The 16,610-nt window shown below is 40.3% G+C and overlaps 1 protein-coding gene across 13 annotated transcripts in view; it reads left to right on the top strand.

Moving 5' to 3' along the window:
* Positions 1–16,610, top strand: part of ralgapb (Ral GTPase activating protein non-catalytic subunit beta) — a 31,385-nt gene that overhangs the window by 1,433 nt on the left and 13,342 nt on the right. For 5 of the 13 annotated variants that reach the window (XM_077614636.1, XM_077614661.1, XM_077614653.1 and 2 more), the window contains exons 2-17: positions 500–721; positions 2,059–2,261; positions 3,493–3,659; positions 3,738–3,924; positions 5,074–5,205; positions 5,427–5,605; positions 6,864–6,932; positions 7,312–7,463; positions 8,564–8,795; positions 10,304–10,339; positions 11,805–12,006; positions 12,895–13,062; positions 13,442–13,556; positions 13,645–13,792; positions 13,870–13,934; positions 15,203–15,347. In XM_077614636.1, coding sequence (XP_077470762.1) covers positions 545–721; positions 2,059–2,261; positions 3,493–3,659; positions 3,738–3,924; positions 5,074–5,205; positions 5,427–5,605; positions 6,864–6,932; positions 7,312–7,463; positions 8,564–8,795; positions 10,304–10,339; positions 11,805–12,006; positions 12,895–13,062; positions 13,442–13,556; positions 13,645–13,792; positions 13,870–13,934; positions 15,203–15,347 — 2,377 coding nt within the window. In that variant the 5' untranslated portion in view covers positions 500–544. The remainder of the gene's footprint in view (positions 1–499; positions 722–2,058; positions 2,262–3,492; positions 3,660–3,737; positions 3,925–5,073; positions 5,206–5,426; positions 5,606–6,863; positions 6,933–7,311; positions 7,464–8,563; positions 8,796–10,303; positions 10,340–11,804; positions 12,007–12,894; positions 13,063–13,441; positions 13,557–13,644; positions 13,793–13,869; positions 13,935–15,202; positions 15,348–16,610) is intronic. The other 8 variants (XM_077614679.1, XM_077614681.1, XM_077614669.1 and 5 more) reach the window with 3 other exon arrangements.

Genomic DNA, 16,610 nt, shown 5'->3' with positions numbered 1-16,610 from the left:
CTGGTGATTAATTTGGGAGTTGCATAAAATTCTACTTGTTTTCTTTTTAATTGGATGAAATAGATATTTGATCAAATACCACAATTTTACATGCAACTTACTATCAAGCTCGTCTGTCCGCATCACTAAAATTACATTAGAAAATCCAATTCTAAGACTTTGAATTAATTAAACTTTCCTTCTACATGGTTTGCATTTTCTCGTGAAACAGTTTAACTTCATATTTAGAAATATTTTTACACAATATGCTGCTACAGTATATAATATCACACTGCGTTTTTTCCCCCTCTCTTGGCAAAGCAAACATACTCGACCGTTAGCCATTAATTACTGGACAATTTCTATAATGGAAAGGGTACTTATCAGGTTTTAATTAGGATCAATCAGATAAATGATTGTGTCGCATGTTCCTTCCTCTGTGGGTCGGCCCAAATATTCCGTTTTGACCATCTAAAGCTGAGACCTCGCTGTTTATTGAACATGTGTATGTGTCTGTCAGGTGTAGGGATGAGGTGCGAGTAGAAGGACAACCGCCATTGTCACCATGTACTCGGAGTGGCGCTCACTACAGCTGGTGGTGCAAAGCGACCAGGGCCATCTCAGTGTTCTCCACTCCTATCCCACCAATGTGGGCACCGAGGTGGCCAACGTTGTGGTCAAGCCACTCTGCACGGCCGTCAGCCCCGTCGCGACGGAGAACATCCTCAAGACGGATAAGGAGGTGAATGAAAGCTCATAGTATGCTTATGGTCACCTCAGTCTCAGTTTGCAGAAGGTCCCCCACCTTGTGGACTTCCTGTGTGTGGCTCCAGTTTCTTAACTAGGTCTACAATGTCTTGTGTGTCTTGTGTCTGCCTTGCTGCTGCAACCAAGACATTTCCCGAATACGGGATGAAATAAAGTTCTAACCCAGGTGTGGGCAAACTTTTTGACTTGCGGGCCAGAATGGATACTAAAATTTGACAGAGGGGCCGGGTCAGGAGCATTTGGACACGCAATGTAATTTATCAAACCTGGGGATTGAAATGTAAGAAAAAAGACACAATTGAAGGTGAAAATTTATTTTCAAATTTACTTTCAACATTAAGAACATATTATTATTCAACAAAATTAAGCAGTCTTTAAATTGAGAGTGAGGAGCGGCATGTTAATTAAGCTACTGTACTGCTGCTGTGCGTACATGTGCAAGTTGCTATTTTTAACACAGTAGAGAAACTCACATTTCAGTGGGAACTGTGTTGTTGTTCTCCAAGTTACACTCCAACAAAGGTCTAGACTAGTGCGTCATCTATCGGGGAAACGAGGGTATTGCATGGTAAAGGGAAATGAATGAGGTCATAGATTTTTACTATAATTTGGACATCGTTGGCGGGCCGGATTAAAAAGCCTAACGGGCCGTAGTTTGCCCTTGTCTGTTGTAACCTAACATATGAGCAACCTTAAAGAGAATAATACAGTGGTACCTCTACTTACAAATGCCCCTAACATGAATATGAATATATTGATTAATATGTGGTGTCACTTATTACATAAATAAGTCACACAAAATTTGTCAATAATTCCCTTCCAGGTTTAAAAACTACCGTGATTTTGGAGGAATGTCTAATATTTAAATAATAGTCTTATCTCTATATACAAAATTTGGTATATTGGAATGGTTATTTCCGTATCGAATTGACTGGAATGTTTTTATTGTCATGATAAAAGGATAATAAGATTTAAAGCTTCACCATTAATAAATCAATAAATAATAATAAATACATAAAAAATAAATAAGTAGTCAACAGTGTTTTGTAACCTGAAACTTTCGTATTTAGAGGCATTTGTAAGTAGAGGTACCACTGTATTATTTCCTTTAATGTTGGACAACATTTTTGTTTGAAACATTCATTTATTGGTAAATAAATCCACAAGAACTCTGCACACGGCGATTAGAACTATATTTCATCCCGTATTTGGGAAATTTCTTTGGTTGCAGTAGCAATACAGACACAGAAGACATTGTAGACCTAGGTAGCTGTTTTAAGACTCGTCATTGAAAACTGTTTGCCCCCCTAGGTGAAGTGGACCATGGAGGTGCTGTGCTATGGCCTCACTCTTCCCCTAGAAGGCGACACCGTCAAGCTTTGCGTGGACGTGTACACGGACTGGATGATGGCCCTCGTGTCACCCAGAGACTCCATGCCTATGCCCGTGGTTAAAGAGCCCAATATGTATGTGCAGACCATCCTGAAACATCTCCACAATGTCTTTGTACCAAGGTGGGTCCCAATAAGCATTAGCTTTAGCCCTAAACCAGCTATTTGTAAGAAATGCACTTTAATTAGTCATTAAATAGTAAGGATGTCTCCAGACAGAAATCAGCGGATTTCGAGCCCAACCATGTCAATTTCAGAGGAACAGAATGGGTAAAAAAGATTGGGTTTTTAAAATGTTTTGCTATGCCAGATAATGCGTAAAGGTAACAAAATGATCCATGAGTATATAATGAAAACATTATAGATATGCAGACTATTTTAACACTGCTGAAACAAACCATAAAGTTAAAAAAGTAAATGTCCAACAAATTACAACTATATTGGTTCAATTTATGGCATTGGGTGACCAAGTTTATTTGTGTAAAATATATTATTTAAACAATTTATTTGCAACCTTATTTTGGGGCTGCACCAGAACTTTTTTTATGCTTCGTTAGAATCACCCTTTATATTATAATTTTACGGCAGCTTTTTTTGGGTGGACAAAAGACAGAGCCAACTGCTCCCCTTATTAATGATTGCAATTCCCCTTATTAAGCGATAAAAATAAGTACAAATGCAACGCGGCACATATTTACTCACATAGGGCACACTTCAAAGTCTAAAATTTTCCCTAAATTGGAGGTAGTGCCCAACCAGTCGGTGCAGTAAATCCAAGGTTGTGTAGATGTCGCTGTATGACGCTGACAGCTTGACTGTCTGGATACATTGCTTGCTGACGCGCTATATACTAGTGGAAAAGAGGACGTGTGAAAGGGGAATGCGTGTGCGCATATCATGCTTAAAGCATGACAATATTAGCAGTCAATGATGACGTTTTCGTCTGCTACCAGTGACCGAGACGATCCGGATTAGAGCCGAAATGGGTAAAACCAGATCGGTTTGACAAAAAAAGGTACTTCAAAAAATCCTGTGCAAAAGTTGTTATACGGCGTACACAATATTCAGGCCCTTTAATCCAGTTCTTTTAATCCATTTATAAAAAAAATAAAAATATTATATCTAAAATGGTCCGGCCCACATGAAATCGAGTGGACGTTAACGCGGCCCGTGAACTAACCCGAGTCTGACACCCCTGGGCTGGAGGTTCACTATAAAATGTAATTGTTTCGAAGGAGATTACTGCTTTTTTATCACTGATACCTTAATGTGCTACTGTATTTTTATTGTTAGTCATGATTTAATGTGTGATATTGAAATACCCGTGAATCCTGTTGTCTGTGTCATTTTCTAGACCCGAGCAACACAGCCTGAATCATATCAGGCTTTGCCACCAGGTCCTTACCGCCGTCCAAAAACTGGCTCGGGAATCTTTTTGCATGGTGAGGGAGACCTGGGAGGTTCTCCTACTCTTCCTGCTCCGCATCAACGACACCTTGCTCGCTCCACCTACGGTCGGAGGTAATCCCTGTCGTTCCTCGATGCGATTCCACTGTCCGTAATCTTCCTTTGCCGTACTAACGATGGGCTCTTTACCAGTGGGAGTGGCGGAGAAACTTGCAGAGAAGTTAATGGGGGTACTGTTTGAAGTGTGGCTCCTGGCGTGTGCCCGTTGCTTTCCCACGCCGCCATATTGGAAGACGGCGAGAGAGATGCTCGCCAACTGGAGGCATCATCCACCCGTTGTCGAGCAGTGGAGCCGGGTAGCCTGTGCCTTAACCTCCAGGTTAGTTTTGCAACATGTTTAAGACTTGATCCATTTGCATTTTAAAACAGACCAGAAAATTCCAGATATACTCAACTCTTTGAGTCCGTGTACTCAAAGGCTGTGGAGTGATCACCTGATTTGTATGAATAATTGAACAGATTTATCTGAATTATTCGTCATGTTAGGCAGAACATCTGCATTTTGCAGAGATACTTTCATTAAAGTACTAGAAAGTTTTTAGTGTAAAATAAGACATTGGAAATAATGTTTAGATTAGACTAGAACTTTATTGCATCCTGTATTCGGGAAATTTCCTTGGTTGCCGTAGCAAGACAGACACAGAAGAAATTGTAGACCTAGGTAAAGAAAACTGGAGCCACACAGGAAGTCCACAAGGTGGGGACCTTCTGCAGACTGAGACTGAGGTTAAATATGCAGAATCACTCTTTCAAGATGATCCGCACAGTCCCTCAGTAGTCTGTTTTTACACCTATAGGGTGCACCTAAAAGTCTAAAATGCACAGGTCGCCCGATCTGGCGGTGCGCCTTGTGTATGGGCTAAATTCAAAATTTTGTATGAGGCTGACCGCTTGACTGACTGGTTTCATTTCTTGCCGACACGCTACTTATTGCGATCAACCCAGCGGACGTTCACCCGTCAAAGCATTTGCAGTGTATTAGTCACCAACTTTTAGGTTGACTGAATTGTGACTGTCCAAATCACTTTTGAAATTTAACTGATTGTAAATCACTTACGAAACCCCAAAACAACAACTCTGACAACGAGATGGAACCCAGCATTGTTGGCGAAGTCGCCCACTTTGTCGAAAACCGAAAATTAGGACTTTGACAGATTTCTAGATGTTTGAATACTTTGACTTATATTTTTGCCAATACACATTACGTCAATAAAACACAATCAAACTCTGTTTTGCTCCCGTAGCCTTTTTAAAACATATGCTAGCATGCATGCTAACAAGTGTCTCATGCTAGCACAACCATAGCAGCATGTCCTTTGAAACAAAGTGGATTTTGTATTGTCAAAAAAAAAACGAAATGGTACAACTACATTGAGAAAAGTCTGTAATTCGAACCCACATTTGGAATGTGATTTTTGAATGTATGAGTATTCTTTGAATATGCTCCTGTTTGGAATCTTCTTTTCAGACTTCTGCGCTTCACCCACGGACCTTCCTTCCCCATTTTTAAAGTTCCCGACGAGGACGCCAACTTAATCCCTCTAGAGATGGACAATGATTGCGTAGCACAGACGTGGTATCGTTTTTTACACATGCTCAGGTACATCAACTTGCCTCTATCATTTACCACCCTGCCTGTAGAAGTGGATCTCTTATATTTCAAATCTACATGCAAAAGATTTAGTCATTTCTCAAAGTGAAACCAATCCATTGTTTCTTTCGCCTCATTAAACATCAGTGCTACATGAAAACTGCCCCATTTTTATTCGTTTTATTCTGTCCTTTTATGAAACTAATAGCAATGTACTTTCTGTTTTGTAGCAACCCAGTGGACCTGAGCAACCCAGCGATAGTGAGCACCACTCCAAAGTTCCAAGAACAATTTCTCAATTCCAGCAGCATCCCTCACGAGGTGGTGCTGCACCCCTGTCTCAAACAACTACCCCAGATTTTCTTCAGGGCTATGAGGGGGGTTAGCTGCCTTGTGGATGCCTTCCTTGGTAAGAAAATAACAATTTTGATGTATCTAAGCCTTAATTAGCAGTAACTGTCTGAAAGGCCACCATGTTTTCAATGTTTGGTTTTAACATTTGCATGTAAAGTATCACACACTTACTTACTATGCATGCCTGTTGTAAAAGTACTTTGAAATTGAATTACCGTATTTTCTCGCATATAGGCTGTATTTGTCGCTAAAATAATTGACTGGATCAAGGGTACGGCTTATATGCGCACAAATTAGACTTGACGTGCACGAAACGCCATAACACAAAAAAAAAGAAAAACGATAAATTGCCAAACAAAATTTATTTTGACGACTATGAATGAAATTCAAGAAGAAAAAAACGTATCTTGCAAAAAAGTGAAAAAACTCACTTGTCCCTGCCATTGCTCCCTCAGGGTGCCGGGACCTTACTTCTGAGCAATATTCCCTCCAAGCTGCGCGCGTGCGCAATTGCGCACTACTCTCGTCTTCTCTGCGCACAGCAAATCATATGGAGCGCACAAAATAAAATCCCATTTTTTATTTTTTTTTATTTTTTTTTAGCTGTGAGGCCGACACGCGAACCACTCATCCGCCGGGCCGCCCATTTGTAGATATTAATCATTACATTTTATTATTACTAAATCATTTCTGTGTAGTAGACATACACCTGCTTATGGCAGGTGTGATACTGGTGTGTGCCCATAGCAAGCAATGATGATGTTGCTCAGGGAGGTTGTCATTCTGCCCAGACAAACAAAAAATTAGAGGGAACATTGCTTCTGAGCGGTAGTTTGACGCGACTAGCCTTGACATACTTCCTGGTTGTACTGCTCACATGGCTTCCTTTTTTAGTTCGTCCACGTGCAGGCAACAACCTCTCAGAAATTCAGCAGCCGATCCTTTCGATTCATACAGTATCTCAGAAATACCACGTTCGATGATTTTTCCCTTCAAAGTAACAGATTTGTACTCCCTATTAAAACCATGCATATGAAGGTGAAAATTGTTTATCGTACGAAAGAAATTGTAAAATTCAACGATTTTCCGGCAATTTTAAGGGTACGGCTTATACGCGAAGGTGACGAATATGCGAGAAAATACGGTAACCTTTGCAGAGGATCGGTGGAATCTGAAAATCAGTGTGAAGCAAGTACAATTTCACATTATTTCAGATACTCGAGGTCTCACCTGTGTAAACGCCAGATGCACAAACTCGGTGGAGTCGTGACAATTACTACATGTCCATATGTATTTTTGTCTCTACGCTATAGGTGTCTCAGTTCAAAAGAGAGAAGTGCGGGAAAGGGTGTTCTCTTTTTGTCCAGTGCTCATCTCCCATGGTACAAACAGCAGCTGCCATGTTGTATAATAAGGGCTATTAATAAAGTGGTGTGTTCATTGGTGGTGATGATATTAACAAGTGGGGAGGAAGGACTTTCAGGCCTTCTTACAGGTGCATTTGCAACACCTGTGGCCAAGAAAAAGTCAATCAGGATGAATATCAGGCACCTGTGATTTGGTTCTAACCACTTTTCTCGCATGTTAACCAATTAATTCTGCTTAAAATCAAGCACAGATTCAGTTTCATGTCACTTTATTTCCTTCTCCCCGAAAGAATAAACCCGCTTTTCGTGATTTTTATTTTTATCTATTTATTTTAAATCTTGTCTCGCTGTTACGGAACGGCACGGACCTGATTGTATCTTTCTTTCTTGTCAGGCATATCCCGTCCGAGGGCTGACAGTGCCCCGCCCACCCCTGTCAACAGAATGAGCATGTCTCCGCCCCCTTCCATTGCCAACACCACGCCCCCCCACAGCAGGAAGCAGCGTCACACTGTTGTCACAAAAACCACAAGCAAGAGTTCTACTGTAAGTCTCACTTTTTTGACTAAATTATACTGAGATTGATTGGCGTATTAAATTGGCTAGCACAATACAAATGAATTTTTTTTTTTTAAGTTATTGAGGAGTTTCCATTTAGCCCAAACACTTGCGAGCCAATCGATTGAATCTGATCATATCTTAACACTGACAATAGATGATCAATATTCCTGATGATTGCCACCCACCTAGACTAAAAGATTGATTTAACACACTTGGAGAACGTGAAGAAATTACAATCAATTCTATTAGGCTCCGACAGCCGTTTCTGGCCACCATAAAAAAATTCAACTCTCTACGATGCAAGGTTTGGACAAACGTAGCGACATAATCTTAACATACACACACTCACATCCATCCATAAATCACGCTTTATAAGGATTATAGACTCGCCTGCAAAACGTTTACCGGTAGCAATTTTTAAGGAGGGAAAAAAAATCAATGTTTTTATTTGATCAGAAACCAAGAACAAACATGCATTAAAGTAACAATAGTAGAATGGAGGGTGGCTTGAGTGGTTAGCACGTCGGCCTCACAGCTCTGGGGTCCTGGGTTCAAATCCAGGTCAGTCCAACTGTGTGGAATTTGCATGTTCTCCGTGGGCCTTCGTGGATTTTCTCCCTGTACTCTGGTTTCCTCCCACATTCCAAAGACATGCCTGGTAAACTGATTAGATACTCTAACTTGCCCATAGGTATGCGTTTGAGTGTGCATGGTTGTTCGTCTCCTTGTGGCCTGCAATTGGCTGGTCCGCCCATTCAGGGTGTTCTCGGCCTCTGGCCCGGCTGGAGTCAGCTGGGATAGGCTCCAGTACCTCCTGTGAACCTAATGAGTATAAAGCGGTTCAGAAAATGAATGAATTAATAGTAGAATGGACAACAACAGGCTAAATATGTATGCTAACAGTTTTTCAGATAACTATAGCCTAAAAAACAACTTAACATCGGCTTACAAAATGGCGTATTTTCTTAAATTTGCTTGTTCTTATGTTGCACAAGGAAACTTACTTTTTTTTTCATTTGTTCATGAAAGTTTGTCATCGTAGTACGCTCGTCATTTGTTTAATGTTGACTGTGGAAACCTCGCAGGGCAGTGGGAGTCAACCAACAAAAGCATCGCAGCAACAGCAGCAACAAACGTCTTCATCTCCAACCCTCTTGTCGAGCCCGAATCAGAGCAGTTGGGAGTCACGGCCGCTTCCCGCTCCCGCGCGGCCAAAGGTCAACAGCATCCTCAACCTCTTCGGCCAGTGGCTGTTTGACGCGGCGTTGGTCCATTGTAAGCTCCACAGTGGCCTCAGCCGAGATCCCAGCATGACCGGTAAGGCACGAGGCGGTTATTTCATTCTAGCTTTTCCATTCCATGCATGGGCAGGTGGGTGTTTTGGTGATGGTCAATTTTTATGCCTCTTTTTGTGGAGTTGTCTGTCTTTTTGGTGTCTTTATTTTGGATGTTGTCGGGATGTGCTTTTCTTTGATTTCTCAACCATTGAATTAGAAATGTTTTTGGTGGCTTTATATGTGGAGGGCTTGGCTAGAAGTGGACTGGGACTGAAGTTATCATCGGATTCTAATCCATTTACATCCTCCAAGAGTGAATAACTAGGGATTTACGATGTTAGAAAAATAGGCGTCATGGGTATTTAATATCGATATGATGGAAACCTTAACATGTCCACGAATACCGTATTTCAGGGGTGTCAAACTCATTTTTTGTCGCGTTGCCACGTGGTAGTTTCGATTACATCCGGAGGGCCGTTATGTCTTCCAACTAGGCTGCCAAATTTAATCGATTAATAAATTGACAGCTTTCTCGATCGTGCTAATTGATAGATCATTTTTGGACATTCAAGTTAGTACAATTTTTTTGCAATTATTGATTTAAAATGAGGAAACACAGGAAATAATCTACAATCTTTATTTGAATTCCATCATAAAACTGAAAGTTGGCACTCATCATTTACTTTCTCCGGCCACACAAAATGATGCGGTGGGCCAGATTTGGCCCACGGGCCGCTACTTTGACACCTGTGCCGTATTTTCTCACAAATAAGCCGTATTTTTAATTTTAAAAAATGATGATTAATCAAGGGTACGGCTTATATGCGCACAAATTAGACTTGACATGTTCGAAAGAGAAGCAGAAAGTTTGCCTTGAAAGCCACTTTGGAATACATGAACCTCTTAGCCTTGGTTATTGCACAAGGTTTAAATTTAGTGTAACATAAAATTAAAACTTTTTTAAACTGTGTGTGTGAATAGGAATCCAAGTTCATTTAAGTTAAATTTAAAGTTTATGTTACGTTACCGTCAAGTCTCTCTCCCCCATCCGCGAACTCCCCGTTGTATAAAAAAAGGCCTCATTTTATTATTAAACATCATAACCACTAGTTACTTATTAGTAGATGGTGAATTACAACCAATAAAATGTTTTTCCATTGTAATTCCGTTTTTTTTTTTTTTTTTTTTTTTTTTTTTTTTACCAGAGGGTGGGAACAAATTAATTTGTATTTAGTTCATTTCTATGGGAAACGTTGCTTTGAGATACGAGTAAATTGACATACGAGCTCAGTCCCGGAACGCATTAAGCTCTTATCTCAAGGTATGACTGTATTTTAATCTAAGCCCACCTGGTCTTTGCTTCCTGCTTCCTCTTTTTCCCTGCCTCTCTCTCTTTTGTGGTAGTGTCGTGTACGCTCAAATGTCTGCATATAGTGGTTCAATGTCATAACTAGAGGTCGTCAACAACAACCAAAAGACAATTCATGCCTGAAATGAATTGGCTGTGCTTTGATTTTGTGTCTCTCCACTATTTCTGTTATCTTGCAGCCTCTTTTATCCAAATTCTCCTTTCTTATAAATCTTGTAAGTAGGAACAGCAGCTTTGTTTTCCCTCACTTGATTTGCGTTTCTTGACCAATCTTCCCGTTTTTCAGTTGAGTTGCCCCATGATCATTGCCATTACCGCCATCGTTTTGTTTTTCACTCTTCATCACTCTCCCCAAAAAACATTTTTAAAAAATTACATCAGCTTTTCTCTCAGCGTCTTCTAGAGGTGATGGAATGATTTTCACCAACTGACCACTTGTCTCGACCATAACGCTACCAGTCCGTTTTTTTTAAATTTTCTTTCGGTCACACTAATTCTTCTTATTCAGCTTCAGATCATCTCAAGTTCAGCTTCATTTTGTCCATTTCGTGTTGTCAGTTTGACTTCAAGTCTGGTTTTACCGGTTTGGTATCTCGATGCATGAAGTGAATGGTCTGTGCCCCGAGTGATAGTCGTCAATGGCAAAACCAGAAAGCTGACACAGAGATTTTGTTTTTTGGTTTTCCCTTTACATGTTCATATTCTTATAACTTAATGGCAAACTCTTTGTGTCAGAATTCCCTCCTGTTGTATGCTCTGATTGTGTGGATTGTCTTGGATGTAATCTAGTTCTTTATGGATGACGGCAACTTGGTTTTCTTTTAATGATACTTTTTGTTGTGCTAACATCTACCATATTTTCTCGCATATACGCCGAATTTATCGCTAAAAAAATGATGACTGAATCGAGGGTACGGCTTATATGCGCACAAATTAGACTTGACATGCACAAAACTGCAAGGTGACAAAGACGAGACGCCATGACGCCATAACGCCATAACGCCGTAACGCCATGACGCCTTGACGCCATGACGCCATAACGCCATAAACGCAAGACATTGCGGCCGATACGGTCATTTATTTCAAAATACAGGAAAGATAAACAGATAAAACGCTTAACAAAATTTATTTCGGCGGCTATGCATAAAATTCAAGAAAAAAATAAACCATATCTTGCATAAAACGTGAAAATAACTCACTTACTCATGCCTGCCATTGCTCGCTCAGGGGGCCACCATCTTACCTAGGGATGACAAACGAGACCGCTACGGACACACTTCCTGGTTGTAGTGCTCACATGACCTCCCTTTTTGAATTTGCACTACGTGCAGGCAACACATTTTAGGAATGTCCAATCTAGCAGACGATCCTTTCGATTCTTAAAGTATCTCAGAAAAACTATGTGCGATGATTTTTCTTAAGATTTTTCCTTCAAAGTAACACATTTGTCCTCCCAATTAAAACCATGAATATGGAGGTGAAAATTGTGAGTCAGGGGGCGTCTTATACGAGAGAAATTGGAAAATTTAACGATTTTAAGGGTAGGGCTTATACGCAGATGCGGCTAATATGCGAGAAAATATGGCAAGTTTGCCTGTAATGTATGTGCATGACTACTAGTCACATATTGGATGTAAATAGCCACGTTGAAATTCAGGCTTCTTTTCCCACCCTATGCAGCAATCGCCACACAAGTAGGCCTGGAGCTGCGAAGAAAAGGTTCCCAAATGTCCACCGAGTCGATGGTGGCCAACCCCATGTTTGATGCAAACGAGTTCCCAGAGAGTTACGAAGCAGGCCGAGCCGAAGCTTGCGGGACCCTGTGCCGCATCTTCTGTAGCAAGAAAACTGGTGAAGAAATTCTACCCGTTTATCTCTCCAGGTAACATTTTCAGGGGTCTGTTTGTATTTTTTAGAAATGTAATCATTTTCTTTGGAAAAAAAATTATTCAGGAAATTTTCTTAAATATTCTGATTTTCTTTTGGTGAAGCAAAAATACTGCTAGATTGAAGTTTTTGAGCCGGGGAATTAGACTCTTGTAGTTTGGAAAGAAGTTTTAAAAAAATATATATACATATTTACTACTGTGGTACCTCAACTTACAAATGGAATTGGTTTCAGAAGTGGTTTCTTAACTCAAATTTTTCATTGGAGGCGCATTTTACGTGTTAAAGATCTGACTTGTTTTAAGGTCCCCAATGCTAACAACTAAACCCTTTAAAAATTATCAAAACATAGTGTTGGGAGACAGCCAATGGGAGGGCAGCGAGGTGTTGGGAGCTCGAAGAGCCGATCTTTCATCCCAATTTCAAAATAAATTACAGGGAGGGACTTTCGTTTTGGGGGATATTTGGAGATGTAGTGTTTCGTAACATGAATTTCTTTAGTATGCCGAAACAAAATTTTCATAACCTGAACGTTTCGTTTGTAGAGATGTTCGTAAGTAGAGGTACTGCTGTGATTCACGTACGGTGCAAAAAAGTCATGTTTGACAGATAATGTTCAATATTCTACTATAAAATAAGATTGATTTGAGTATTAAATGTGTATGGTGTTGGTTATCAGACAAATTACTAAACAAAAATGGTGATTAGCCCGAAAATTGTGATTGATTGTGGCTTGTGGAAAATATATAGAGCCGTCATTTGGGATTATTTGTCATATGTTGATGTTGGAAACATTACCGTTCCCAGTTAAGAACGCCATTATTTACCTTTTGTTTCAAATCTTAAAACATTGTTGAGATATGTCTTTCCCCCCGTCCAACAGGTTCTACATGGTTCTGATTCAAGGTCTCCAGATCTCCGATTTCATCTGTAGACCTGTCTTGGCTTCCATCATTCTGAACTCTTCCTCTCTCTTCTGTACTGACCTGAAGGGCATCAATGTAGTGGTACCATACTTCATAGCAGCTTTGGAGACTATTGTGCCAGACAGGTAAGGCTCATACGATGATGCTAAATGGCTTTCAGGTTCATCTTCAGAATTTACTCTCCTTATATAGTAACTTTATTTCCACTGGGCGTAATTGTCATGAATATTTCCATTGTTTAAGATGTTGCTTTAACCTCCTAAGACCCAAACTCTTGCAAGGCATGCATTTTTATATTCTATTTTGATATTTAGACTAATTGGGAACTGATGAGTGTAAAAACAAAGAGTGATCTTTTTACATGATGTCGTTTCGGAGTGGATGCCAAGCCCTTGTAGTCCAAAATTTAACATGGTAGTCATGTGAAAACCAAAAATGTGATGTCCACACATGTGGACGCCAGGTCGTAAGAGGTTAAGTTTTTTTCAAATCTACTTTACTTAGGGAGCTGTCTAAATTCAAGATTTATGTCAATCCCACTGATCTGAGGAGAGCATCCATAAACATTTTACTGGCCATGCTGCCATTGCCCCATCACTTTGGCAACATCAAATCAGAGGTAATTTGCTCAATTCCTCTTTACTAAGTCAACTTTCTGTATCATACATATGTCCACCAGGCTGTTGAGCCATGTTGTCTTTTTAAAGGTTTTGCTCGAGGGCAAATTTAATGAGGAGGACGGTTGTCCACACGACCAGCCCGTGTCTTTTTTGTCGCTGAGGTTGCGTCTTGTGAACGTTTTGATTGGAGCCCTGCAGACTGAGACTGACCCTGCCAACACGCAGCTCATCTTGGGTACCTTCTGCCTTCTACATTTCAAATGAAACGGCACAAAATTCGCATTTGAATGTCTCATTATTCTCCCTTCTCAGGCGCAATGCTGAATATCGTTCAAGACTCGGCGCTCTTGGAGTCCATCGGTGCGCAGACTGAAACGGTAAGTTTAACGCGCTCGTAACATAACATAAACAAATTTAAATTAACTTGGATTACGATACAGACACTCAAAAATAAGTTGAATCTAACCTTACACTAAACTTAATTCTAATTTTGTTTTAAATTGTGATACCTTTCTTCTCCCGGGTTGGCTCTATTTGCCCCGCCTCCACCCTGACTTTCAGATGCAACCTATCTATCGAGGGTTGTTTGCTTTTGTCTTCCCTTTTAAAATATTCCCAAAATGATGCACACAAATGTCCTCACAATAGGATAACGCATGACTGTCCGGTCCACTATGAACAGTCACAAGGTCGAACACAAGTAAGCACGCCAAGACAAATGAGTGAGATTTTGAAGCTTCTGCAGAAAGAGAGCATGGAGAGAGAACAGACAGAGTCACTCTGCGTAAGAGTCCGGTCAATCTACTTACTTTACTTAAGATTATTTGACATTTTCTATTGAAACATTCTTTGTTTACTTGAGATTATTTGACAACGACCACTTGCCAACGAGAAGTATTACATACTCCTCTCATATTAGCGATCGCTCCGCTATTCGCACTGACTAACGGGGGAAAAAATCACTGAAAAAATGCAACGCTCCGCCCAGTGCTCGTAGAGACATTACACGAGGGAGTTGCGACCAGAAAGACAGTGTCCATTATGTTCTTATGAGCAGCCTCTCGCGCCCGCTGTCTGCTCGTACATCAAAATTTGTCTCGTATCTCAAGATAAATATTTTCCCGAAATTTTACTCGTATCTAAAATTGCTTGTATGTCGGGGCACTCGTATGTCAAGGTACCACTGTACCGTAAAAGGACTTACTGTTCAGAATTCAGCTCAGCTTGCGAGCGTGACTCATGGCAAAACCAACCTTGTCATTGAAAACTGCTGAGTGCAGCAAACCATCCACATTTCCAACGGCTATATCAAGTTTGCCTCCCCCTCTTTGAGGCACTCTCAATGTGATATCAGCCATCAACTGGTTTCACTCTTCAAGACACATAAGGCTTATAATTGGTATGAATGTGGCCTGCCAACCAAACTGAGTTTAACACCCCTGCTCTGTACCAGGGGTCTCAAACTGACCCAGTGTCGACAGTTTAACCAATGAGGTGTCTTTAAAAATAAGTAGCACTTGACGGCAATCAACCGATTACACTTGGAAAGGTCTCCTCTTGTTCGGTTAGAATGAAAACCTGCGGTCTTGTGAGCACCGGTTTGAGATCCGTCCGTGTTCTTAACCGCTGGCTTTGATTTTGGCAGGGTAGCGTCGATGGCAGCCACGTTACCACGAAAAGTCAGAGTCACAGCAGAAACAACAGTGGGATTAGCTTCACCAGTGGGGGCAGTACGGAAGCTACCAGTCCGGATTCTGAGCGACCTGGCCAAGCCCTCCTTCGAGACTATGGTACTGCTACACAATGATTAGCATTAACATAGATTTCTATGTTACTATGTTACACAACCATCCGTGAAAAAAATATCTCCTATTTAGTAAGACCATATGAATTCTTGAAAGTAGCCTTCCTTCACTTTTTTAAATACTTAAACTGCACTCTGCAGTCAAAAGTGAGTTTTCTTACCTCGTACAGCAGAGTAATGCTTCTTCTGCTTTAGAAAAAGTACAAATAAATTTATAGAAAAAAGAGATTAATACATTAATGTACAGTTGTGGTCAAAAGTTTACATACACTTGTGAAGAACATAATGTCATGGCTCTCTTGAGTTTCCAGTTATTTCTACAACTCTGATTTTTCTCTGATAGAGTGATTGGAACAGATACTTCTTTGTCACAAAAAACATGCACTTTATACTTACAAACAATTGTTTGCACTGTTGCTCTTGGGACATGCAGCTGCTTTGAAATGGCTCCAAGTGACTTTCCTGATTTGTTCAAGTCAACGATTCGCTTTTTCAGATCCATGCTGACCTCCTTTGACTTTCCCATTGTAGCGTTTGTGGGCGTTTGCATCCAATGAGCCCTATTTAAATGGCCTCAGAGTAGTCACCAGCTGTAGTCACTCATAATCACTCACAATAAGTTAAGAGGCCATGCTATGAAGCTCATTTCACTGACACAACTTTCTAAGTCACCAAAATTGCTAATTTGTGTTGCTGTATGTATATTTTTGACCCAGCATATTTGATCACTTTTTCTTTTCACCAATAATAAAGTCATAAAAGAACCAAACTTCATGAATGTTTTTTTGTGACAAAGAAGTATCTGTTCCAATCACTATCAGAGGAAAAATATTTGTAGAAATAACTGGAAACTCAAGAGAGCCATGACATTATGTTCTTCACAAGTGTATGTAAACTTTTGGCCACAACTGTACGTGGTAACATGAAAGTCATGAAATGTCGTATTTGCTTGATTTTTTTTAAAAAATCTGAATATATATATATATATATTTTATTTCTAATAGCTAACGTGGTTAAAGTGGTATGCAGAGTTAAGAGGCGATGGATAAAAAGCCTCTGTAGGTGACGATGTACAAACTTGCTGTGATGCTGTGCCTTAACACATCTATAACTGAAATGGAGATGCTCCACCCTCCCAAAAATGTCTTTTTTAAATTTTACTGCATTTTAGGGCTGAGCAATGCCTTCAACCAAAGTACATTGTGACAAACATGACAAGAGCTGATTCAAGAAATGTAATATCCTTCCA

This window comes from Stigmatopora argus, chromosome 1 (assembly GCF_051989625.1).
Source record: "Stigmatopora argus isolate UIUO_Sarg chromosome 1, RoL_Sarg_1.0, whole genome shotgun sequence".
Taxonomy (NCBI): Eukaryota; Metazoa; Chordata; class Actinopteri; order Syngnathiformes; family Syngnathidae; genus Stigmatopora; species Stigmatopora argus.
This window is presented reverse-complemented; position numbering and strand designations above follow the sequence as displayed.